The sequence below is a fragment of the Pelophylax lessonae genome, assembly GCF_965119305.1.
Source record: "Pelophylax lessonae genome assembly, chromosome: 4".
NCBI classification, from domain to species: Eukaryota; Metazoa; Chordata; class Amphibia; order Anura; family Ranidae; genus Pelophylax; species Pelophylax lessonae.
The window spans coordinates 235490751-235517965 of NC_138771.1; the positions used below are offsets into that span (position 1 = coordinate 235490751).

Genomic DNA, 27215 nt, shown 5'->3' on the forward strand with positions numbered 1-27215 from the left:
TAGACTCTACTCCTGGAAATTTGGTAAGATAGAGATATATTTTTTGTACTTGTTGAAAATAAAACTAAGGCAGCAGGGTTTAGCTATGCATTAACAATGCATGTGGTGCATTTAATCAATAGCCCAACTGGGGAAACAATCTATCTGGATGGAAACTGCTTTGTGGTAATAATGTCAGAAATAATTGAAAAAATGATCAGCATTTGTAAATTTTGAACACACTACCAGAAAGTTTTGCCTTTAGGAAGACCACAGAAGACAATAGAATCTTTCCAATCTCTAATACACAAAATGTTTTTGGTAGCCAGGTGAGCTTGTAATCTTTAACTCTCAAAAGTCTTTTGAGTCACAAACTGGAGCTTTTTAACCTTTTTACCACCGGAGGATTTTCCTGCTTTACGTCCAGGCCACCTTTTGCGATTCGGAACTGTGCGACTTTAACCGACAATTGCGCGGTCATGCAAGGCCGTACCCAAACTAAATTTACGTCCTTTTTTTCCCCACAAACAGAGCTTTCTATTGGTGGTATTTGCTCACCTCTGTGCTTTTAATTTTTTGCAATATTATTAAAAAAATAGCGACAATTTTGAAAAAATAACAATATTTTTCTACTTTGACAGTTAAAAAATATCCAATATATTCAATTTTTGTCATATATTTAGGCCAAAATGTATTTAGCTACATGTCTTTGACAAAAAAATTCTCAATGAGCGTACTTTTAACTGCTTTAAGACCGGAAGATTTTACCCTATTCCTAACCAGGCCATATTTTGCGATTCGGCACTGCGCCACTTTAACGGACAATTGCGCGGTCGTGCAACGCTGTACCCAAATTAAATGTATGTTGTTTTTTTTTTCCCCCACAAATAGAGCTTTCCTTTGGTGGTATTTGATCACCTGTGCGATTTTTACTTTTTGCGCTATAAACAAAAAAAGAGCGACAATTTTGAAAAAATAACAATATTTTTCACATGAAATTCCCCCCCAAAAAAATGTAAAAATCTAGATTTTTTAACATTTTAGGCCAATTTGTTTTCTGCTACATATTTTTGGTAAAAAAAATTGCAATAAGCGTATTTTGATTGGTTTGCGCAAAAGTTATCGCAGCTACTAACTACGGGAAATTTATGTCATTTTTATTGTTTTTAACTAGTAATGGCGGCGATCTGCAATTTTTTTTCGCACGACTGCGACATTGCGGCGGACAGATCGGACCCTTGACTGACATTTTTGACACTTTTGGGGGTACCAATGACGTTACTACAGTAATCAGTGCTATAAATATGCACTGTTACTGTAAAAATGACATTGGCAGGGAAGGGGTTAACTTTTATTGGTGATCAAGGGGTTAAATGTATGCCTGGTGCTTACTAACGTGTGTGGGGGGAGGGGACTGTGTGACACAGGCACAGATCGCATGTTCAGCTATGCTGAATCCTGCAATCTGTCCCTGCCTGTCACATAGGAGATCCGCCTGCTTTGTTTACACAAGTGGACGGATCTCCACACTCGATCCCCGACGATCGGAGAAGAGCGGCGATGATGACCGCCGCTCCTCCCCTGGCCCGACTCCCGCTGTGACTGAATACAGCGGGAGCGAGCCTCCGGTGGCACGCGCGCCGCCCACAAGGGGAGGAGTCCAGCGACGTAGACCTACGTCGCTGGACAATAACGAACCACTTTGCCGCAGTAGGCTCAATGTGAGCGGTCGGCAAGTGGTTAATGTGAGATTCATGAATGTTACTTACCAATAATGAGAAACCTGGTTTTAAGTTCAAATTCAGAAAAAGAAAATCGCCACGTTTTCATGAAGAAGTAATTTGTTTATGCTGACACGTGCTCTGGTGATTTAAATCCACAATAGGCCTGCTGTTGTGGTTGGGGCACCTTGCCTGAAATAGTTTTTCCACCTTTACTGAGGAGGAAGAAAAACATTAGAATTTTGAATTCTTGTGCAGCAGTGAAGTTCTGAGCACCACTTTAGTCCACTGAACAAAGGAAACGCTGCTGTTACTGAGTGCTTTGTAAAGTGCAAAGAGAGTTGGCAAAATGTCCACTTTAGAAACAACACACTGGCTTAACAAATGTTGTTTTCAAGGTATTTCAATTTTGGAATGAATGGACTTTACTGAACCAAAACCACGTTCGTGGTTAGTTGTTCATTCGAGAAAATGTTTACATCCTACTACTTGGAATTATTTTCGTTGATTAATCAATCAAATTCTGTTAGTGTACGGCCAGGTTACATTTTCAAATCATATTATGTATTGACCATGCAATCTATGGAATAGCCATTTTATGTACTTGCTGGTAAAGATCTGACAAACCACAGCATTGCCTGCCTGGAGTTTGCATGTTCTCCCTGTGCCTGCATGGATTTCCTCCCACACTCCAAAGACTTCTGGTAGGTTAATTGGCTCTTGGCAAAAAATTACCCTAGTATGTGTATGTATGATTGTGAGGCAGGGACTGAAGTGAATGTGCAATATATATGTAAAGCGTTGTTTAAATTGATGGCGCTACAGGGAGTGCAGAATTATTAGGCAAATGAGTATTTTGACCACATCATCCTCTTTATGCATGTTGTCTTACTCCAAGCTGTATAGGCTCGAAAGCCTACTACCAATTAAGCATATTAGGTGATGTGCATCTCTGTAATGAGAAGGGGTGTGGTCTAATGACATCAACACCCTATATCAGGTGTGCATAATTATTAGGCAACTTCCTTTCCTTGGGCAAAATGGGTCAAAAGAAGGACTTGACAGGCTCAGAAAAGTCAAAAATAGTGAGATATCTTGCAGAGGGATGCAGCACTCTTAAAATTTCAAAGCTTCTGAAGCGTGATCATCGAACAATCAAGCATTTCATTCAAAATAGTCAACAGGGTCGCAAGAAGCGTGTGGAAAAACCAAGGCGCAAAATAACAGCCCATGAACTGAGAAATGTCAAGCGTGCAGCTACCAAGATGCCACTTGCCACCAGTTTGGCCATATTTGCAACATCACTGAAGTGCCCAAAAGCACAAGGTGTGCAATACTCAGAGACATGGCCAAGGTAAGAAAGGCTGAAAGACGACCACCACTGAACAAGACACACAAGCTGAAACGTCAAGACTGGGCCAAGAAATATCTCAAGACTGATTTTTCAAAGGTTTTATGGACTGATGAAATGAGAGTGAGTCTTGATGGGCCAGATGGATGGGCCCGTGGCTGGATTGGTAAAGGGCAGAGAGCTCCAGTCCGACTCAGACGCCAGCAAGGTTGAGGTGGAGTACTGGTTTGGGCTGGTATCATCAAAGATGAGCTTGTGGGGCCTTTTCGGGTTGAGGATGGAGTCAAGCTCAACTCCCAGTCCTACTGCCAGTTTCTGGAAGACACCTTCTTCAAGCAGTGGTACAGGAAGAAGTCTGCATCCTTCAAGAAAAACATGATTTTCATGCAGGACAATGCTCCATCACATGCGTCCCAAGTACTCCACAGCGTGGCTGGCAAGAAAGGGTATAAAAGAAGAAAAGCTAATGACATGTCCTCCTTGTTCACCTGACCTGAACCCCATTGAGAACCTGTGGTCCATCATCAAATGTGAGATTTACAAGGAGGGAAAACAGTACACCTCTCTGAACAGTGTCTGGGAGGCTGTGGTTGCTGCTGCACGCAATGTTGATGGTGAACAGATCAAAACACTGACAGAATCCATGGATGGCAGGCTTTTGAGTGTCCTTGCAAAGAAAGGTGGCTATATTGGTCACTGATTTTGTTTTTGTTTTGTTTTTGAATTTTAGAAATGTATATTTGTGAATGTTGAGATGTTATATTGGTTTCACTGGTAAAAATAAATAATTGAAATGGGCATACTGTATATTTGATTTTTGTTAAGTTGCCTAATAATTATGCACAGTAATAGTCACCTGCACACACAGATATCCCCCTAAAATAGCTAAAACTAAAAACAAACTAAAAACTACTTCCAAAAATAGTCAGCTTTGATATTAATGAGTTTTTTGGGTTCGTTGAGAACATGGTTGTTGTTCAATAATAAAATGAATCCTCAAAAATACTCATTTGCCTAATAATTCTGCACTCCCTGTATATTCGCTCCTGTAATAAATAAATCTTAGGGTCTATAGCTTGTTTGTCAATTGCTGAGAATACAGTGCCTTAAAAAAAAGTATTAATACCCCTTGAAATTTTCCACATTTTTGTCATGTTACAACTAAAAACGTCAATGTATTTTATTGGGATTTTATATGATAGACCAACACAAAGTGGAACATTATTGTGTAGTGGAAAGAAAATGATAAATGGTTTTCAATTTTTTTATATAATATCTGAAGTGTGGTGTGCATTTGTATTCAGCCCCCTTTACTCTGATAACCCTAACTAAAATCTAGTGGAACAAATTGCCTTCAGAAGTCACCTTATTAGTAAATTAAGTCCACCTGTATAGTAATTTAAAGTGGTTGTAAAGTCAGAAGGTTTTGTATCTTAATTCATTAAGATAAAAAGCCTTCTATGTGCAGCAGCCCCCCCAATCCTCACCTGAGGTCCATCTAGATGCAGCAATGTTGCAGGAGTTTCTCGGCTGCCCAGAACTCCCCTCTTCATTGACTGAGACAGCAGCGCGGAGCCATTGGCTCCCGCTGCTGTCAGTCAGCCAATGAGGGGAGAAAGGCTTTGTGTCTTAATGGACACAGGGAGTTGTGACTCGGCTCGGGTACCCCCATAGAAGGAGGATCAGGGCTGCTCTGTGCAAAACCACTTCATAGAGCAGGTAAGTATAACAGGTTTGTTATTTTTTTTACAAAAAAAAATAAAACAAGATTTTACAATCACTTTAATCTCAGTATAAAAACAGGTGTCATGTTAAGCCCTCAGAAGTTTGTTGGAGAACCTTAGTAAATAAACAGCATCATGAAGACCAAGGTACATACCCGACATTTCAGGGATAAAGTTGTGGAGAAGTTTAAAGCAGGGTTAAGTTATAAAAAATATCCCAAGCTTTTAACATCTCACGGAGCACTTCTCAATCCATCATCTGATAAAGGAAAGAGTATGGCACAACTGCAAACCTACCAAGACATGGCTGGGCAAGGAAAGCATTAACCAGAGAGGCAGCCAAGAGGCCCAAGGTAACTCACAGCTCAGGTGGGATAATCTGTCCACAGGACAACTATTAGTCGTGCATTCCACAAATCTGCCCTTTATCGAAGAGTGGCAAGAAGAAAGCCATTGTTAAAAGAAAGTTATAAGAAGTCCCATTTGCAGTTTGTGGGAAGGCCACATGTGGGAGACACAGCAAACATGTGGAAGAAGATGCTCTAGTCAGATGGGACCTAAATTGAACGTTTTGTGCCTAAAGCCAGAATGCTATGTGAGGCAGAAAACTAACACTGCACAACGCCTTGAACACACCTTCCCCAATGTAAAACATGGTGGTGGCAGCATCATGTTGTTGGGATGCTTTTCTTCAGCAGGGACAGTGAAGCTGGTCAGAGTTGATAGGAAGATAGGATGATACAATCATTGATATGATACAGAACAATATTAGAAGAAAATCTTGAGACTGGGGCAGAGGTTCACCTTCCAGCAGGACAATGACCCTAAACATACAGCCAGAGCTACAATGGAATGGTTTAGATCAGGCATGTCCAACCTGCGGCCCGGAACCTCAGGCAATGCGGCCCACTGCCCCCTGATAATTTTTTGTATTTGCTGGGGAGTAAGGTAGTCGGGTCGGGGGCACGGTCACAGCAGCTTCCAACTAACAGTAGGCAGAGGCTGCCTCAGAGGGAAGGGGAGCATGTGCAGTGTTTCTGACTCCTACCACCATGACCTCTTCAAATCACTGAAGTGGCCATGGTGGTTAGAGTGTTCCTTTATTATCTCTCAGAAGAAGTGAACCTCTGTATACTGATTTCATTTCATTTGATCATCCTCTAGTTGTTTTAAATTAGTGCGGGGGGTGCGGCGGCACGGGAAGGGCGCAGCAGCATTTTATTACTTATATACCTTAATTCTAGTATATATTTTATATGCGGCCCAAGAAAATTTCTCTACACTCAATGTGGCCCAGAGAGGCCAAAAGGTTGGACACCCATGGTTTAGATCAAAGCATATTCATATGTTAGAATGGCCCAGTCAAAGTCCAGACCTAAATCCAGTTGAGAATATGTGGCAAAACTTGAAATTGCTGTTCACAGATCCTCTCCATCCAATCTGACAGAGCTTGAGCTATTTTGCAAAGAAGAATGGGCAACATTTTCACTCTCTAGATATGCAGAGCTGGTAGAGGTATTCTCAAAAAGACAAACTCAGGGGCTGAATACAAATGCATGCCACACTTTTCAGATATTTATTGTAAAGAATTTTAAAAACCATTTATCATTTTCCTTCTACTTCACAATCATGTGCCAATTTGTGTTGGTCTATCACATAAAATCCCAATAAAATACATTTACATGTTTGGTTATAACATGAGAAAATGTGGAAAATTTCAAATGGTATGAATACTTTTTCAAGGCACTGTAACTTATGTATTGGTCATGTCACCGTTCCTAAGGGAACCGTTTGGCTGTCGCATATAGAGCACCGGTTTATTCAATAGAATGGCTGCGCAGCACTGTAAATGATGGTTATGCTAACAATTTTTTTTGACAGACATTTAGGTTTTTTCAACAAAGTTAATTGCTATTACTAATACAGCTAGAAGGTTCTTTTTGCAGTTCTGATCTGATGCAGATTTGTAGAGCGAGAAGTTGCCTGTTCAGTCCTTGTCTAATAAAATACCTGTACTGTGTTTAGAACAATCCAGTCTTTCTATTGAATTCCTGGAAATCTGTTAGGGGAAAAACAATTCCTGAAAATGGTTCATAAAACACTTTATTAGCCTACAAGATAAATATCTTGCATTAATGTTAGGAATATTTTAATATGTTCTGCTAGATATGCTTTTGTGAAGTAGTAATGGAATAGATGTATGACAAGGCCTGGTGTAATAAATCTGAACCTCCAGGGACCCATTGCACTTGGAACATGCATGTTGCTGGTCAGGGAAAAGTTAATAATATGATGCCCACAGCATCCCTAAATAGGTGTACACGGTACTGTATATAAAGAATGTTTATTGCGTTAAAGCCCCAGATAAGAAAAGATAGAACACTTTTAATGAACAAAATGTACTTAACCCTTTTGTGTGCATAGATCACTAAAAACCTTCATGACCAGAACCTATTTTGCAGTTTTGGTCAGTTTACATTACAGCAGCTCCTTATATACCAAGTTGGTTTTTACATAAATTGTGAGACTGTTATCTGATAGATTGTTTTAATAAATGCCTGCATATAGTCAAATGCCATTGCGAAGAAAACAAAGATCAAGAAAAAAACATCCAGTTTGGGGTTTCCAGTATATACTCTTAAGTCCCTTTATAGGGTACTATACGATTTATTGGTGTGGCCCGGCAGCCTCGTGAGGCATGCATCTCGCTTGTAATCCCTAAACATCCCTGTAACAGTATCTTTGTATGATTGTGTAGTTTCTGCATATTTCAAAAAAGTACAAGTTTATCTTGGTTATTGCATAATATTTTAAATAATACTATTGCACATTTTTGATTAAAATATTTTTTATCTATTTATTCTGACTACAACAACCACCAAATAAGTAAAGGTTTTGGTATACAGTATATGCTACTGGTATGTGCTTAAAAAAAAAAAAAAAAAAAGTGTGTTGCCTTTTTAGATTTCAAAGAATTAAGCTTTATGTCATTCCATGCCCAGATTTCAATGGCTCTAATTGAGGATTAAAAATCTGAATAAAATGTATCTATTTATAAAAGTAGACATCCCAGGGGGTATTCAATGGGCTTGGTATGGAAAATTGCCATTGCTCTGTTTCTTACCAATGTCACTGGAACATGTTTTAAAAAATATAATATAAACCTTTTTTATTTTTTTTTAATATAATGAATAATTTCAGAGGTATTTATTTTATATGCACACTATGCCCTGCTGTCTGTGGGCTGCAGTCCTCAAATTCAGGAAAGTATACATCTATATACCCTAAAGTGGAATCTTGCATCTGGGCACCAACAAGCCAAAAATGCTTTTTAATTTGTTTTTAACCGCTTCCGCTCCGGAAGATTCCCCCCCCCCCCCTTAACCAGGCTTTTTCTTTTTTTTTGCGATAATGCACTGCGTTAATTTAACTGACAATTGTACGGTCGTGTAACACTGTACCCAAGAGAATAATTAAGCCCTTTTTTTTCTCCACAAATAGAGCTTTCTTTTGGTGGTATATGATCACCTCTGCAGTTTTTAATTTTTGTGTAATAAAAAAAAGACTGCCAATTGTGAAAAAAAGACAATTTTTCACTTTCTGCTATAAAAACATATCCAGTAAAAAATGTAATTTCTTCATCAGTTTAGGCCAATATGTATTCTGCTATATATTTTTGGTAAAAAAAAAAATCCCAATAAGCGTACATTGATTGGTTTGTGCAAAAGTTATAGCGTTTACAAACTATGGGATATATTTATGGAATTTTTATTAATTTTTTTTGCTGGTAATGGCTAGCGGGACTGCGCTATTTCGAGGGACAAATCAGACACTGACACTTTTTTGGGAACCAGTGACAATAATACAGTGATCAGGGTCTAAAAATATGCACTGCCACTGTACTAATGACACTGTGCCTAGCCTGTGTATTTGTACAGTGTGGGAGGTCTTTTTACCAGGGGAAGACATGGATCCTTGTCCCTGCTTTGCACGCAGGAACACAGGATCCATGTTTTCCCTACTGACAGAACAACAATCTGCCTTGTTTACATAGGCAAACTTCTATTCTACCTCTTTACCACACGATCAGTGGGTGCCAATAGGAGGACCCTTATGGCACCAACAGGACCAATCCAGTGAAGGGAAATGGGTTGTAGTCTTTTTGAAAGAAGAAGGCCTTATGTCTTCAGCTAGCTTTGTGTTGGTGCACTTGGTGTCCTATTTCCAAAGTGAACAAGGTATATTCAGAGATGTCTTGTCAAGTGTGTTGGCAGGATCCAGGTAGACTAGGCGGATACTAAACCTGCTCCTACTTAGGGGGTAGCAGAGAAACAACATTGCTGTCTGCATGCATTGTTCTGGTTAATGGAAAATTGGGCAAGTGCCCGCTCACCAATCCTGCATCAGTAGGCCCAAGGAGAAGATGTCCCGGGGACAGGTTTTTTAGGTTGCCCAACTGGCTACCTAACCACTGGAACGCCTCACGCCTTCAGGAATGCCTAGAGATGCATATGGGGTCCTCTCTCTAGTGGGATGTCCACGACTGGCTGTGGATCTGTGGCAGGAAATGGGCACATTGACCCTGGATGGCACCACCTCTTCTTTTGCATCCAGCTGTTCCCCTGCCTCGTTGTGTCTTAATTCCTGCTCCCAGGCAGCTTCATGGTGTCTACCTCCTCCCTAGTCACTGGGCATGCTGGGCTGTATAGTTTTTGCCCACAGGGATTGCTATGGGGCCACCTGCGCTCGGGACTGCATGTCCCAGAATCCCCTATTTCTGCAGCTCTGTCCAATAATATGCTCCATCCTTCTACCAATGAGGAGGCAGGGGAGGGAGAAGAACAGGTGGCTGTGTCTCTTTGAGCACCGCTTGCATTAAGTACAGTACAAGTTTTCATTATCACACATTTGTTAGGTATAATGTACTGGTGTGAGTAATGGTACCCATTCACACCAGAACGCAGTGTGGGAAACCCGTGTTCCGTGTGCGTTTCCCACACTTCTTTCAAAACACACTTCTGTTGCGATCTGCAGCAGGTGTCAATGTTAAGATAACGACGCCCCAAACGCAAGTCGCAAACTTAGTGTGTTTGCCTGCTCCGGATCACATGGTACAAAAGTACCATGTGATTTGTTTGCGGTGCGTTTTTTAAAGTAGTACATGCACTATTTTTGGTGCTGTCCTTTGCGATTCAGCCGATTCAGTTATTGAGTTCTCCTTCAGGATACTGGATGACTGTAGTACCATTTTTTTTTTAGTCGACACAGGATTAGTTTTTACAAGTATTGACCATACAACCTTAGCTTCTTTTTGGGGGATTTCCTAACAACAGTTCTTTGGCGATATATACCTCCTGTGCAAACCTATTTCAATGATTTCTTTATTCCCATGGCAGCTGTATAAGATTCATGCACCTTAGAGCAGTGGTCCTCAACCCTGGCCTACAGGGCCCACTAACAGGCCAGGTTTTCAAGATAACTGAAATACATCCCAGGTGATATCATTTGCTGCTCAGTGATTGCAGTCCTCTAGTCTGCATCTCCCCAAGGTAATACTTAAAATCTGGCCTGTTAGTCGGCCCTGAGGACCGGAGTTGAGGACCACTGCCTTAGAGGGTGACGTTTGAGGGCCTCTTTTGTTCTCGTGTGGTGGTCCATCTGTGGGTTTGTTAATCCATCCTCCCCCATTGTCATGTTTTATATGGTGATTTGATGACTTCCTCATCCCTTGGCCCTCCTGGATACTCCAGTGCCCACCCAGGGGGTTTCCTGCATACTTGCTGCACATGCACATTTTAAGTGTTACTAAACCCAGGACCCTGCATTTACTATATCTAGTCTCAAACAGAACATGGAAATGCAATAGTTTTAGTAAATCCAAACCGCTTAATACCTTTTCTCATTAGCAGTCTCGTGACTTCTGTCAGTGTCTGGTTAAAGCTTGTAGAAAGAGTTTTCATTCTCCCCTGATTGTCCTATGAGGCTGCAGGACCTCCGACCCTCTGTCTAGACAATGCTGATTGGCCCTGTGCTGATTACATGCACTCTCCCCAAAAAAAAACCTCTCTAGCAACACACACCAAACTGAATATGTGCAGCTTGCCCCCCAAGGCTCTGTTCTATTAGGAGATGGGCTTGGGACAAATGGAAGAAGGGGAGGATCAAACAGCCTTTTTACACAATGCAGAGGATTAACCCCTTAGGTTCCACAATGAGCATAATAAGCATGCTTTACTGCATATACAGACTTTTTGTTACTGTTGTGGTTTTAGTAACACTTTTAAGTTACCACTGCTATCTTTCTCATGTATCCTGAAGAAGCAGAAATGAGGAACATGTCAACTCATGAGAACTTCTTTTCACACAACAGTTCTTTATCAGGCAATGACCGTTTGAATATATTGTATTGTCTGTAATGCGGTAAATAAGTTGCAGTTGGTTACTAAGCCGTGTAACAAGGACAATTTGTTCTTATTGACCTTTTTTTTAGGTCCAAATGCATTTTAATTAACTATTATCTTATAATAAAATATGTATGCTTTTATGAACTATTAAGTGTGTTCTCTTTCAAGCCAGTAAAGTCCAATATTATACATTAAAGACGTTTGAGTTGTATATATGGATGTGGCATTTGAGTGGTATCTGGCTATTCAAATTGAATGAGCTCAAATGGCTGCACACTCCACTGCATGTGAATCGCACTGTGACTTGCAGCATTCCTGTGTGATTCCTGGTGTGAACCAGCCCTTAATGACTCTGGAAGAAGAAATTTCATAGGAAAAAAATAATATTGCTGATTAAAAATTGATTTAATGTTAAAGTCTATTAATCAGTTAGAATATACTGTAACCAGCAGTAAATGCGAAGCTTGCCACTCACTGAACCGTTTATCTTTTTCTGTTCTAGAAGAATGAAGGTGATCTTTTCCACCGCCTCGGTCACATAATGAATGAGATCCTGGATCTGCGCAGACAAGTGCTAGTGGGGCACCTGACTCACGATCGAATGAATGATGTAAAACGGCACATTACAGCCCGTCTGGACTGGGGAAATGAGTGGGTAACAGATAGTCAGCTCAATGCTGCATTGCTGCTGCAGTTGTTTTTTAGTTGCTCTATTTTATGCATCAGCCTTTTTCTTGTATGTAAGAAAGCAGAAGAGAATGTGAAACTTGTCCATGTTAGAGGTTGCAGTTTTATCAGGAGTATTGCTAGAAATCGAAGATGTATGTTATCCTTGGGCACGTGTAAGAGAGAAAAGCTGTTGAACACGTAGCCATAGTGCACTGAGCAATGGATGGGACTTAAAGGGGCATGATTAAAAGGAGTTTTAACCTACTCGCTGTGTACACTGCACTAAATATGCCTACATTACCATGTCACTAGTGAGAGTTTAAGTCCCGGTTCACATATATGCGGTGACAGACATCGCATGTGATTCGAAGCGCACTGCTCTGCAAATCGCATGTGATGTCTGTGCGATGTGAATTCAGCCATACAGATTGTATGGCTGAATTTGCATCGGATTCGGACACAACTCGCACAGGACCTTTTTTTGGATCAGCACCAGAATCGAATGGGTGTTCACACCTATGCGATCCGATTCATGTCTGAACTGACAGTTCGCACTGCAATATGTGAACTGATCTAGGGGTGTCATTAACTTTGTATTTACACCCCACGATTCACATATGGCAGTGTGAACTGCCTGCAAGTTAAATGCGATGCGGGAACCCGCAGTGGATTTGCAGGGTTCCCGCACCGCATATACGTGAACTGGAACTAACAGACACTCATAGGCCATATGACAAAGAATCATTTTATATGCATGGAGTCAGCACATTGAGCCTACTTTCAATTAGAACTTTAATAAAATAGTTAGAGATTACTTGGCAATCAGCAACTATTGGGACAATAACACCTTGGTGAGGAGTATGTAACATACGTGATAGCTTATAGAATGCAGCAGCCAGGACCATACAACAATATATGCAGAGTGTGGTGGTCAGGAGTATGATTTATTTAGCAAAGCTTACAAAGTGAAGTAATTAGGAGTATGTAACATGGAATGCAGCTGTCAGGCATATGCTAGCACAATGCAATGTACAAAATGATCTGGCATAGGTAACATATAGCATAGCATACAGGGCACGGTGGCCAGGAGTATGTAAAGTACAGCAGTTAGGAATATGTCACATATGTCACAGTGTACACTGGTCAAATGTTTCTAAGTACAACAGAGTACAGTGGACAGAGGTTTGATAGTACAGTGCCAAAAGCAGTGATAAGGAGTGTGTAAATGCAGCACAGTGTATAGTGATAAGAAGTAGGTAATGTACAACACAATGAACAGTGGGCATGGGTATGTAATATACAACACAGCTTTCAGAGTACAGCTGTCTTGGTAGTATCTGAACTTGGTAGTACTCCAGCAGCACTAGCCCAGCCCCCTAACCCAGAACGTCTCTCTGTAGCCTCCCCAGGGGCAGAATCCTTGTGAAACTGCAATCTCCATGTGGCCTGCTATTATGGGACAGATTCTCGTGAATTTGGGCTGAATGGGGTTTGGCTCGAAACCTTAGCTTTGCCTTAATAAGAAGGCATCTTAGAACTGTTGGTCAGCAGGAAAAAACACTAATGCATTGTACACTTAAATTACTTTTAGAGCCGGTTCACACTGAGGCGATCCGACTTCGAGGGGCGACCTGTGTGCACCGCGACTTTGGCGCGACTTGCAGGCACTTCACATAATGGAAGTCTATGCAAGTCACTCCCAGGTCGCCCCAAAGTAGTACAGGACCCTTTTTCTAAGTCGGAGCGACTTGTGTCGCTCCTATTAAAACGGGTCCTGTACTAAATGGCGAGCGACCGACCGCGACTTGTCAGGCTGACAAGTCGCCTGACAAGTCGCGCTAGTCTGAATGGGGTCTTAAGGATTGGTGAGTTACATTTTTGTTTTTGCATTTAATGCTACATTAAAGTGGTAGTAAACCAAAAACAAACAAAATAATATATTGCAGCTTACCAATCATTACAAGTGGCAGCCAGCATTTGTTTTCTTTTTCAAAGGCTTTCTTTCCCCCTCTGTTTTCATCTGGTGATCTCGCCAGTAACACACCACCTGTATTAGGGTTCCCCTATTCTGGAAGAAGAAGCAACAGAGATACCTTTTGGGTAGCAGCATTGTCAGTATGGCGGGAGGCAAGTATTAGATATACTAGCAGATTTAGGTACACTAATAAATTGATGTCAAACGTCAACTAACACTTTTTTAATCAGTTACAGTAACGGTTTTGCTCTTTTTGAGATAAAGGTTTTATAGTAATATAATAGCCCCTGTCACTGCTAAATGGTTTGTTTAAACCATCAACTGCTAAATCTGCAGAACAGTGTTTTCTGTTAAAAAATAACAGACCTACATGCTAGAGATTTCCAGGTGAAAATAATGGAAAGAAAACTTAAAAAAGAAAATGAAAGCAGCCATTAAAACGATGTATTGGCAAGCAGCAATATAAAAAAATTATTGGTTTTGGAGTTAATACTGCTTTACATTATAGAACAGTGGTGTCATAATCAATAACCCCCCTCTTTGCTCTAAACCCTGCTTCTTGTCCTTGTCTTAATCTGGCCATAGATTCAAATTTGGGCAGTTCAGCAGGGAATGGACAATGTTGAATGTGTTAGATTGACTTCTATCGAAAAGATAAGCAGGAAGACTTCTGTCAATCAGCGGCTGCAGCTGCTAGCCAGTGTATTATGACAGCGGAGAGTCCAGTGATTTGTAAATTTTAAAAAAAAGTATTATTGGGGTTTATACACCTAGCATCTAGTGTGGTGATATAAACAGGAATTGATTCCAACTTAAAGAATGTGATTAATTCCAAGTTTAAAGTCTAAGTAAATGAAAAACACAAAGGACATAACAGTCAGTAAGATGTACAGTGAGGGAAAAAAATGATTTGATTCCCTGCTGATTTTGTAGGTTTGCCCACTAACAAAGAAATGATCAGTCCATGATTTTAATGATAGGTTTATTTTAACAGTGAGACACAGAATAACAACAAAACTATCCAGAAAAACAAGTTTCAAAAAAGTTATAAATTGATTTGCATTTTAATGAGTGAAATAAGTATTTGGTCCCCTATTAACCAGCAAGATTTCTGGCTCCCAGGTGTCCTCTATACAGGTAACCAGTTGAGATTAGGAGCACTCTCTTAAAGGGAGTGCTTCCAATCTCAGCTTCCTTACATGTATAAAGGATACCTGTCCACAAAAGCAATCAATCAGATTCCAATCTCTCCACCATGGCCAAGACCAAAGATCTGTCCAAGGTTATCAGGGACAAGAGTTTAGACCTAAACAAGACTGGAATGGGCTACAAGACCATCGCCAAGCAGCTTGGTGAGAGGGTGAAAACATTTGGTGCAATAATTCGCAGATAAAAGAAACACAAAATAACTGTCAATCTCCATTGGCCCTGGGGCTCCATGCAAGATCTCAACTCTTGGAGTTTCAATGATCATAAGAACGGTGAGGAATAAGCCCAGAACTACACGGGAGAATCTTGTCACTGATCTCAAGGCAGCTGGGACCATAGTCACCAAGAAAACAATTGGTAACACACTACGCCGTGAAGAACTGAAATTCTGCAGTGCCAGCAAGGTCCCCCTGCTCAAAAAAGCATATGTACAGGCCCGTCTGAAGCTTGCTAATGAACATCTGAATGATTCAGAGGAGAACTGGGTGAAAATGTTGTGGTCAGATGAGCCCAAAATTTTGCTCTTTGGCATCATCTCAACTCACTGTGTTTGGAGGAGGAATGCTGCCTATGGGCCCAAGAACACAATCCCCACCGTCAAAAATGGAGGCGGAAACATTATGCTTTGGTGGTGTTTTTCTGCTAAGGGGACAGGACAACTTCACCGCATCAAAGGGATGATGGATGGGGCCATGTACCATCAAATCTTCGATGAGAACTTCCTTCTCTCAGCCAGGGCATTAAAAATGGGTGGATGGATGGGTATTCCAGCAAGACAATGACCCAAGACACATGGCCAATGCTACAAAGGAGTGACAAATTAAGGTCCTGGAGTAGCCTAGCCAGTCTCCGGACCTTAATCCCATAGAAAAAATGTGAAGGGAGCTGAAGGTTCGATTTACTAAACGCCAGCCTCTAAACCTTAATGACTTGGAGAGGATCTGCAAAGAGGAGTGGGACAAAATCCCTCCTTAGATGTGTGCAAACCTGGTGGCCAACTACAAGAAACGTCTGAGCTCTGTGATTGCCAACAAGGGTTTTGCCACCAAGTACTAAGTCATGTTTTGAGAAGGGGTCAAATACTTATTTCACTCATTAAAATGCAAATCAATTTATAACTTTTTTAAAATGCGTTTTTCTGGATATTTTTGTTGTTATTCTGTCTCTCCCTGTTAAAAAAAAACCTATCATTAAAATTATAGACTGATCACTTTTTCAGTAGGCAAAAGTACAAAATCAGCAGGGGATCAAATATTTTTTTCCCCTGTATGCCTTGTGCTGATGCCTCTTTTGTGTTTGCAATCCTCCTCTGTCCATGCCACCCCCCTACCACCACCAGAATAAACTTTGTGTGGTGGGGGTTAATGGAACTGTGAAACTTGTGACAACCTCTCATCCTAGGTGCCTGGTTATGCCCGTCCTTTCCACCCATCTTCTTCATTCATTAGAAGTCATATTACAGCTATGATTAGAGGACGGGCAGATGAGTGAAAGTTTTGCCCCTTTCATTCGTCTACAGTATTGCTACATTAACTTAATGGTGTTGGACGCAACATGGCTTTCAGACCATGCTCCTTGAATATCCTTATCAATATTTGCTATGATACAATGGTAGTGTTGACAGTGGGAAAACTATTTTGTTTAATTACATAATACAATTTCTTTATATGTTGGAATATTTTCAATTTTGGCAAAATGCCCAGTCCCGTGATAACTGGTTTTCATTTTAAAATAAAAAAAGGGGTTTATGCTTACTAAGCTCTGCACTGGTATTGCACAGAGTGGCCCCTAACCTCCACCTCTAGGGTCCACCTACAGTGTTCTCCGCTCTTTCTCTTCTATTCTGCTCCTATAGCAAGTCATGTGCTATGGGGATAAATGTGCGGGCTCACTCATTTATACACATATTTATAGACACACACAGCCCGGCTCAGCCCTGCCCCTGCTCCCTCCTTACTGGATTTGATTGACAGCAGTCGAAGCCAATGTCTACCGCTGCTATGAATCCGCCCCATGAGATCAGGGAGAAAGAGCAGTGCTGCTCCAGAGGGGCTCAGTGCTGGATCGATACTTAGGGGCTGGGGGGAGCAAACAAATAGTGTTTGTTTTTTTTTTTTTTTTTGTTTTTTTACCTTAATGCAGGTAATACATTAGAATAAAAAAAAAACTAACTTTAAAAAAAACCTTTAATTTATGGTTATATCTGATCAGTCACCACTGTATTAGGATAATGTTGTATAAATGGATGGAAAATGCCAGGTATTATTTTTGCACTCCAACAATATAGATTTAGTTGCCAAGGCTCGTGCTGTGCTGTTGCTTGGTTTTCTGTAGTCCCCCCTAGGGTACAATATTTATTATTAATGTGAAAATTGCAATGCTGAATGCCAATGCCAGTCAGGATAACTTTAATGATTCTTAGGAAAAGAAATGTGTCTTCCTAAAATATTGTTGTGTATTATTCCTAATATTTGTTTCCCCCTACTAAATTTATATTTGCTGGTTTGGAATATCAAATACTGTTCCCGCTCAGTTAAACATAATGATTGCTCAATATGTGGTTTACATCATAATTTTTTGACATTTTTATATAGGGTATTAGAAACTAGCTTTCTATACAAAGGAAGAAACATCTTTACATTATTTTAGGGAAAATGGGGGAGATGGGCAGTCTCCCATGGCAAGAATAAAATTGAAAATGGGCATATGTTTTAGCTAACATTTGATTGGTTTGGCCTAGTTTCACAAAACAGATTTTATTACGGATGTCTTAGAAAATTGTATTTCTCATGGGAACATGTGGAGTGGAAAACAGTCAGTAGGAAATTATCTAACAGCATAAACTACGTAGGAAGATACCTTCACTTTAGCCATTATGGTTTTCTCTACTCTATTGGCAAATGAGAAAATGTGTGACTCCTAGCCACCTTTTAGTGATGAGACCATCAGAGAGTTCTTACGTGCTTATCAACTTTGTTGGCTCGGCAGGTGTTACTACAGTGTTTATGTAAAGGTAAGTGATGTCCCTAGACACTATTATACTGTGAGCTAACTCGTGTTGCGGTTTGTTTTTTAGCTATATAATTATTGAAAGCATTTTGAAGGGCATGCACGGGACCCTAAGTTTTGATTGTATATTTTTTTTTGGGCACCAATTTATCAGCACTTTCCAACTTGAAATATTGTGCATGATATTTTATAGTACCTTTTTATTGTACCAGTTATGTCATAATTTATAAAGAGTATAATTAGTTATTTTTCATTCTGCTTATAGGCAGTTGGGACTGGATTTGGTTCCTAGGAAAGAATTTGCCATGGTGGATCCAGAAGAGATTAGTGTTACTGAATTATACCGATTGGTAAGTTAATATCCCTGAAGATTGGAAACCTCTTTTTGTATCTGTGCAGGACTGGGGTTCTTGGGGTCCACCAGAGAAGGGAGACCAAAGGGCCCAACATCAAGTGGCACAGCCTGCCATGACTTAAATGTGGGTGGGTGCAGTTTACCATAGGGTGGTGTGGTTAAATAAGTATGATTTACCAGTAGTGGCTTTTTTATATTTTGAAGCTTGCATTCACCCCTATACTAGCCTGTTGTTTTTCCAATATTATTTATGCTTCTTATTTTCCTTTACTTTACATTTCTTGCATCCTTAAGACACGTTTTTTTTTGTTTTTTTTTTTTTGTGCAAAAATATAACGGTTCAAATAGCTGTTTCTGCTGCTTATAAATTTCTAAAGACTTTCTCTCAAAAATCAGTATTTCCTCATATTGGTGGTAGTTTGCTGACTAAAATAAGTAAAGTATATTTATTTTTTGCTCATGGTCAGCTGAGCAGTCTGAATATAGTTCATTAGATGAGTGATATACACTATATTGTCAAAAGTATTGAGACACCTGCCTTTACACGCCCATGACCTTAACTGACAATCCCGGTCTTAGTCTGTAGGGTTTAATATTGAGTTGGCCCACTCTTTGCAGCTATAACCACTTCAGCTCTTCTGGGAAGGCTGTCTACAAGGTTTAGGAGTGTGTCTATGGGAATGTTTGACCATTCTTCCAGAAGCGCATTTGTGAGGTCAGGCACTGATGTTGAATAAGAAGGCCTGGCTTGCAGCCTCCGCTCTAATTTATCCCAAAGGTGTTCTATCAGGTTGAGGTCAGGGTAGTCAAGTTTCTCCATCCCAAACTCACTCATCCATGTCTTTGTGGACCCTGTTCGTGCACTGGTCCAAATCATTTGGTGGAGGGAGGATTATGGTGTGGGGTTGTTTTTCAGGGGTTGGGCTTGGCCCCTTAGTTCCAGTGAAGGGAATGCTTAAGGCGTCATCATACCAAGACATTTATGACCATTTCATGCGCCCAACATTGTGGGAACAGTTTGGGGATGGCCCCTTCCTGTTCCAACATGACTGCACCAGTGCACAAAGCAAGGTCCATAAAGACATATTTAAACAAGTTTGGGGTTTAGGTATTTGACTGGCCTGCACAGGGTCCTGACCTCAACCTGTTAGAACACCTTTGGCATGAATTTGAGCAGAGACTGCAAGCCAGGCCTTCTCATCCAACATCAGTGTCTGATCTCACAAATGCACTTCTGGAAGAATGTTCAAACATTCCCATAGACACACTCTTAAACATTGTGGACAGCCTTCCCAGAAGAGTTGAAGCTGTTATAGCTGCAAAGGGTGGATTCATATGTTCTGAGGGAGTGTCCCCACTGTGCACAATGGGGAGGCACATTGGACAGTGGAGGAAACCTGGCCAATGAGGACACAGGCTTTGATACAGCCCCAGGGATTGGCACAGACTGCTATCTTGGTGCAATGTGGGGTGTGGTATAAAAAGCCAGGGGCACAGGTACATGAGGTCTTTGGCAGGAAGCAGAGTCCCAGAAGGAGAGTGGCGTCTGCCTCCTCTTCTGAAGAAGTTGGTGTGTGGCCACAGGCGGACGGCCTGGTGAGCCAGAGGTGGGGAGCCGAGCCTAGAGGTCCTGGAGAGCTGATTGGAGGGGTTGAGGCACTGAAAGAATCTGGAAAGCAGTATCGTGAGTACAGAGGATCTTGCCTAAGGGTTTGCCCAGGAAGGGGACCACTCCGGAGTAGTGTAGTCAGTGGAGGAAAGGGGATATTAGGTTGAGTGCCCTGAAGAGAAATACCAGAAGGAACATTTACCTCAGATTCATCCAGTGGCAGGATGAAGTAGCGGCATTGCCACATCCTCGAGTTAGAAGTCCTCAGAATTGTGAATAGTTCAAGTGTTGGAGTACCCCACTCAGCCAAGACTGTAAGGTGCTAAGATGTCTGCTCGCAGTTTCTACGGGTAACCCAGGGGAATCCAAAAGTGTTTAAAACCAGCAGCTCTTAAGGGGGCAGTGCTACACTGGTATGCCATTAAAGTTCATGTGTGTGTAAAGGCAGGTGTCCCAATACTTTTGGTAATATAGTGCATATTTACTGTCCAGGCCACAACCCTGAAATCTTGTACAATATACATTCGCTATATATCTCATATACCAGTGTGTACACTCCGGAATGGGTAAATTTGTGGTGTGGAGGGCCAGAGGAAGCAGATGGGATGCTTAAACACTTGACCCCTGGAAAATGTAGCCCCCCCCCCCCCCCCCCAACTGTATGCCTAGCCATTGTTTGTGTGTACTGTATGTTGCTGCTTTTTCTAAGGGAAGTGATGAATTGGTGTCCCTGTTTTGCAGGAACACAGAATCCATCCCTTTCCTTCCCCCGTCATAACACAACTCTGCCTTGTTTACAGAGGCAGAGCTCCTGATCGGCAGGTACTAGAGAACATCTAGTGTCTGATACCCGCAGATCTGCTTCTGCTGTAAACAATCACAGGAGAAGCGGCGCGCACGCACCCCCTGCAGGTGTAAGTGCAGGATCACCTATATATACGTGATCCTGCGCACATCTGCCGCCCTGTAGTAGTAAAACTGCTATAGAGTGGTCAGCAAGTGGTTAAGAAGCAGAAGAACTGTTTGTCAAAGTAGAGCAGTGGAGGTGGTTAGGACAACCGAGAAGGGTTTGTGTGTCCCAATACCAGAACTCCATTTAGAGTTAGAGACCACATTTTGTACAGGTTTGCAGCACTGTGGTTTCATATGTATTTGCAAATATGCAACAAAAGACACAATTCTATACAGTATATATTTATTTTTTTGCTGACTAAAGCAGCTCATAGATGATTACATTTTTCTTTCTTATCATGGGTGGAAAGAAATAACATCACACAATTTCCCCAACACAGCCAATGTTGATAGGGGAATGCCTCCCGCAGCGCTATTGTGTTCTGTCTGCCCGGACAGCAGAACATAATGATTACTGCTAGCAGCTATAGCCACCGGCAGTAATTGGATGTAAAAAACCTGATAGTCTGGTCGTTCACAAGTCGATTGATTGACTTTGTACAATCAGCCTTTCCATGGATGGATCAAATTTCAGCCAGTCCCTATTGAACGGGCCTAATTGGGATCAATTTTTTTACAGCTTAAAGTCCCCTACACACGGGGCGGGCCCTGTTGGAGTTTGCCTGCGCAGGGGGGACACTGCCCCCTCTCCTCTATGAGCGGTCAGATGTAAATGGACTGTCTTTCTGTTTACATCCCACTGCCATTTGATTTGATCCCCATCCGTCTGATTTTAGCGGATAGGATCGGATGTTGGCTGGTGCCAACAGACACATGTCCGTTGACACCAGCCACTCCATAGAGAAGTCTGATCAGGTCTGCCTGAAAAACTGACAGGTGCTAGTGTGAAAGGGGCCTTACCAGGGAGTATGCTGGGGAATTTTTGTATCATTTTAATTTTTTGCTATACAGATCTCACTCTCTACAGCAGGGATATGCAAACTGTGGTCCTCCAGCTGTTGAAAAATTAAAAGTCCCATCATGCCTATGGGTATCATGCTTGTGGCTGTCAAAGTCTTGCTATGCCTCATGGGATTTGTAGTTCTGCAACATTTGGAGGGCCACAGTTTGCATATCCCTGCCTACAGCATCAGCAAGCTGAAAGTAAATAGAATCACATGGGAAATTATGTCACTTCTCAAACCAAAGAGGTGCCAATAAAGGCAATTTGTGTTTGCATTTCAGGCAATTCAAAAATCGAGCCATGTTGAAGTGGGGTTACAGGGACTTCTAGCTGTCAGGAGTTTATTACAGGAAACATTTCCAACGTTCCTGGTGTGAAATATTCCATTTAGCTAAAAAGGAAAAAAAGCTTCATGGTGTGACTATCCGTGTGGTGAATATATTCAATTTAAGAATAAAAATAAGGTAGTTCCTATGCCGTGTAAGTTTGAAAATGGGTAGATTTGCTGTAAGACTTTTGCCTGTCTATAGCTATTGTGGTGAGTATTTAGACTGGAAACTCCCTTGACGGTGAAGGAACAAGTCTAATACCTGTGTATATTAGATGGTAGTCAGTACAGACAGTTGTTTGCTACATTGATGGGAAAGAAACTTTCATGTGTGTCAGCGGTGTGCATATTAATGCACTAAGCAGATCTCTATTGGATAAACAATAGTGATTAACCTGTAAATAATAGACTTTTGATTTCTCCATTTGAGATCTGTCAGTAAATGGGTTTCTCCATTTGAGATCTGTCAGTAAATGGGTTTCTCCATTTGAGATCTGTCAGTAAATGGGTAGTCTGCATTTGAGATCTGTCAGTAAATGGGTAGTCTGCATTTGAGATATGTCAGTAAATGGGTTTCTCCATTTGAGATCTGTCAGTAAATGGGTAGTCTCCATTTGAGATCTGTCAGTAAATGGGTTTCTCCATTTGAGATCTGTCAGTAAATGGGTAGGCTCCATTTGAGATCTGTCAGTAAATGGGTAGTCTGCAGACATTACAAACTAACCATGGATGTAAGCACTGCATAGTCAGCTGGTCATCAACTTGTCTATGGTTCTTTAGTGGTGCTTGTGAGCCAACCAAATAAATGTAACTCAATACTAATACCTGACTTATTTTTCTATGCTTTTGTAAGACATGATGTAGGAAATGGGAGCTGTGCATTGTATTTTTAATGCCAGATTATAAATTATAATTGACCAAAGTATAGGATATTCAAATTACGTGTAGGTAAACCCTACCAAATAATCCGTTCCTTTTTATTTAATAAGAGCAAAAAAGTACCTTTTGAGAAATCTTGTCAGCTGATATCTTTATCTGCTTGTGTTGAACTTATATCGATTACGTTGTTCACTGAGGACTAAAGAACACCCTTCTTCCCATGGTATAAGGAAGAAAGAAGCAGGTGTTCTGTAATCCTGTCCTAGAATGACAATAAATGAAAAGAAACCTAAAGAAAGTAAAAACGAATGCAGCCACCGCATCTAATGAGTTTCAATATATTTACATTTTGTTCTTGGGTTTAGGTTTAACATATATACGTTTTTTTTTTTTTTTTTTGTTAACTTTTCAATTTGTAAATGTGTCAGTGCAGGCGTTTTTAATGAAATAAGATTCCTTTTCATGAGAACCATGAGTTTACGTTTTCATGCTTGATATTTTACAGATGGAACACAGACACAGAAAAAAGGACACCCCAGTACCAGCAAGTAGTCACCATCTCTTTGTGCAGATGAAAAGTTTAATGTGCTCAAACCTGGGAGAAGAATTGGAAGTGATATTCTCACTTTTTGACAGTAAAGAAAATCGACCAATAAGGTAACTCTTTCAGATTTTTTCATTGGAAGGGTTATGGCATACATCATTTAATGCGCTTGCAATAATAAATGATTACAAATTTTAAATCACAGCTGACTGGTTTTAATGCTTGTGTGAACAGTAAGAATGATTTGCTCTGCTAATGTAACACTACTAAATAATTGGTTTGTTTAAAAAATTTAAGTAGTGTTGCAATAAAGTGTAACCACACCACATACAGAATTTATGTTTGGGGACTTTCAGCTTTAAATTTGCATGGGGTTTTTGATGTTGGCAATTTCGTTTTTTCTTTCAGTATTCCAAAAAGAGGTTGTTACATACTGCTGCTTGTATCATAATACTAATACTGCATTTTTTAATGTAATTTAGTTTTTTTGTTTTTTACAAAATCTTTATTTTATTTATTTGAATGGTTAGCTTTTGGCACGTGATTAACCTTCTACTTATTCAATATTTCCTATTTTGAATTGTTCATGTTAGTAAGCAGTATAAAAACATTACCACAAATGATTATATGCCCACAAATCGAAGAAATGTACTCCCCAAAGTTCTATAAACCTGTTTCAATCAGGGCTATGCAAAAAAAAAAAGGTAATTAATGATTATAGGTAATACCCACATATCAAAATAACTAATGTCAAGTTAAAGGCAGCCGAATGTCCAATTCTTGAAATTTCCTGTATAAGTCAGGCTTCGCCCTTCTCCCTCCTACGTCTCCCTATTCTTTTAATGTAACAGGCAGGCCCACTGGCCAATAGCATGCTTAGAGGGAGCAGGGCTATTTTTACTTGTACTCATATACTTTGTTTACTAAATTTTTCTTCAACCACACACACATTGAATTGGTTTGGTTGTCTTTGTATATTTATGAAAAAATACATTAACAAAGTGCAACGTTACCTTGTATTGCCAAATTTTAACATCAGCTGTATATGTGATCACATATAACCAGTCTATCTAACCATCATACTGTACATCAAAAATTATAAATGGGTGTTTTATTTAAAAATACAATTTAGAAGCAATGTTAGAAACCCCAATAGGATTCCAAGGAAAACAAGACTCAGTTATTTGTATATCTAAGCTAAAGTTGTAGCGTTTAAATGATGTTGATAACCTCCACTGGTATTCTAAGTGATTATTTTGTCAAACCTTAATACTGTTATAACAAAACAATATGTAAATACAGATGAGAACCTCAAATAGTGACTTAAGCAATAAGCTTGCAGTCCATTATTATCATAATCTTTTAACCGTTTCAGAATGCCATAAGGTGATTTAACATAAACACGTAAAATCACAAACCATGTATGTAATTTATGAATGAAGACAAGAACCTACAATAGTGGCTTACGCAATTTGCTATTACAAAACTATTAGCGTGATATTATAAACACGTTCTCAAAATGAAGTAAAGTGCAAATTGATATAATGGTAATGGTGGAAACCTCATATGTGGTTCAAAAATGACATACATTTAAACCATCAATATGGATATATGGTCATATTATTGATGATATAAATTTATATAATTTTGGAACCATAAATGAGGCTCCAACTTTATCGCCGCTACTGCCATCATCTTGTGCTGTTTTTTCAGTGTCTGCTTTCTTCGGTCATTTGGCTGTCACTGAGGAAGAAACTTCTACACATATATGCTAGAGTTGAATTTTACCAGCACCTGGCCCAGTGTTTGACATCTTACAGATGCTAGGAGTGGGCAAGGACTGTGCATTGTACTGCAATAATGTTGCAGTCAAAGACATGCAAAGTCACTTCTACCAAAATCTCTACATGATGGCAATTTCTTTCTAACAATGATTCCACTTTAATTTCAATATTCCTTTGTAGTGCACAGCTATTTTCATAGGATAGCACATATGAAAGTATGTTTTCCAGTGTCTGCTAACTTAAAGTGTAAGACATCACTTTCTGCGTTTGTTTAGAAAAACAACGAATTTAACCTTATTTACAGTGAGGGCACACAAACCACATACACTCACCGGCCACTTTATTAGGTACACCTTGCTAGTACCAGGTTGGACTTCCTTTTGCCTTCTTAATTCTTCATAGCATAGATTTAACAAGGTGTTGGAAACATTCCTCAGGGATTTTGGTCCATATTGACATGATAGCATCACGCAGTTGCTGCAGATTTGTCTGCTGCACATGATGCAATTTTCCCCTTCCAACACATCCCAAAGGTGCTCTATTGGATTAAGATCTGGTGACTGTGGAGGCCATTGGAGTTCAGTGAACTCCTTGTCATGTTCAAGAAACCAGTGGTGAGATGATTTGAGCTTTGTGACATGGTGCATTATCCTTCTCAAATTAGCTTTTAGAAGATGGGTACACTGTAGTCATAAGGGGATGAACATGGTCAGCAACAAAACTCAAGTAGGCTGTGGTGTTTAAACAATGCTTAGTTGGTACTAAGGGGCCCAAAGTGTGCCAAGAAAATATCCCCCACACCATTACACCACCAGCCTGAACTGTTGATACAAGGCAGGATGGATCCATGCTTTCATGTTTACACCAAATTCTTACCCTACCATCTGAATGTCACAGCTGAAATCGAGAATCTTCAGACCAGGCAACGTTTTTCCAATCTTCTATTATCCAATTTTGGTGAGCCTGTGCAAATTGTAGCCTCAGTTTCCTTTTCTTAGCTGACAGGAATGGCACCCGGTGTGGTTTTCCATAGCCCATCTGCTTTAGGGTTCAATGTGTTGGGCATTTTCGTCCACACAACTGCTGCTCAATTAATATTTTTTCTTTTTCGGACCTTTTTCTGTAATACTTCAGAGATCGTTGTACATGAAAATCCCAGTAGATCAGGAGTTTTGAAATACTCAGTCCAGCTCACCTGGCACCAACAGCCATGCCACGTTCAAAGTCACTTAAATCCCCTTTCTTCCACAGTCTGTTGCTCGGTTTGAACATCAGCAAGTTGTCCTCACCACATCTAGGTGCCTAAATGCATTGAGGTGCTGCCATGTGATTGGCTGATAAGCAATTTGTGTTACCAAGCAATTGAACAGGTATACCTAATAAAGTGGCAGTTAAGTGTATGTAAGAGCAACATTGTTAAGGAGGGGCATAATAGAAATGTTTGTGATGTACTGTTGCTTGATAATATTATTTTGCTTGTTTTTTGGACTTCAGAAATATATATATATATAGAGAAGAATGAACTTGTATGTTGCTAGTTTTGAACCACACCAAAATATAATAAAGTAACCTTTCTTAACCTGGAGGATCCATTGAAATTGTTTTCAGGTCTCCGAGAACCCCTGCTAAAAAGTCATTGCTGCTCAGTGTAAAAATTGTCCTTTTGTCCAGTGGGGATTCCCCCATACCGCTGAAAACAGGGCCAGTCCATGTTGATCCAGTCATGGCCAAGGGATCTCTTCTATGGGATAAATGGATTATGGCACACAGGAGTTATCCACTTGACCCCAACAAAACCACATTTAATTGCACTAATTTAC

The 27215-nt window shown here is 40.4% G+C and overlaps 1 protein-coding gene across 2 annotated transcripts in view; it reads left to right on the plus strand.

Moving 5' to 3' along the window:
* Positions 1 to 27215, plus strand: part of DOCK4 (dedicator of cytokinesis 4) — a 529522-nt gene that overhangs the window by 166589 nt on the left and 335718 nt on the right. For both annotated transcript variants that reach the window (XM_082254719.1, XM_082254720.1), the window contains exons 6-8: positions 11682 to 11830; positions 18307 to 18391; positions 23573 to 23724. In XM_082254719.1, coding sequence (XP_082110845.1) covers positions 11682 to 11830; positions 18307 to 18391; positions 23573 to 23724 — 386 coding nt within the window. The remainder of the gene's footprint in view (positions 1 to 11681; positions 11831 to 18306; positions 18392 to 23572; positions 23725 to 27215) is intronic.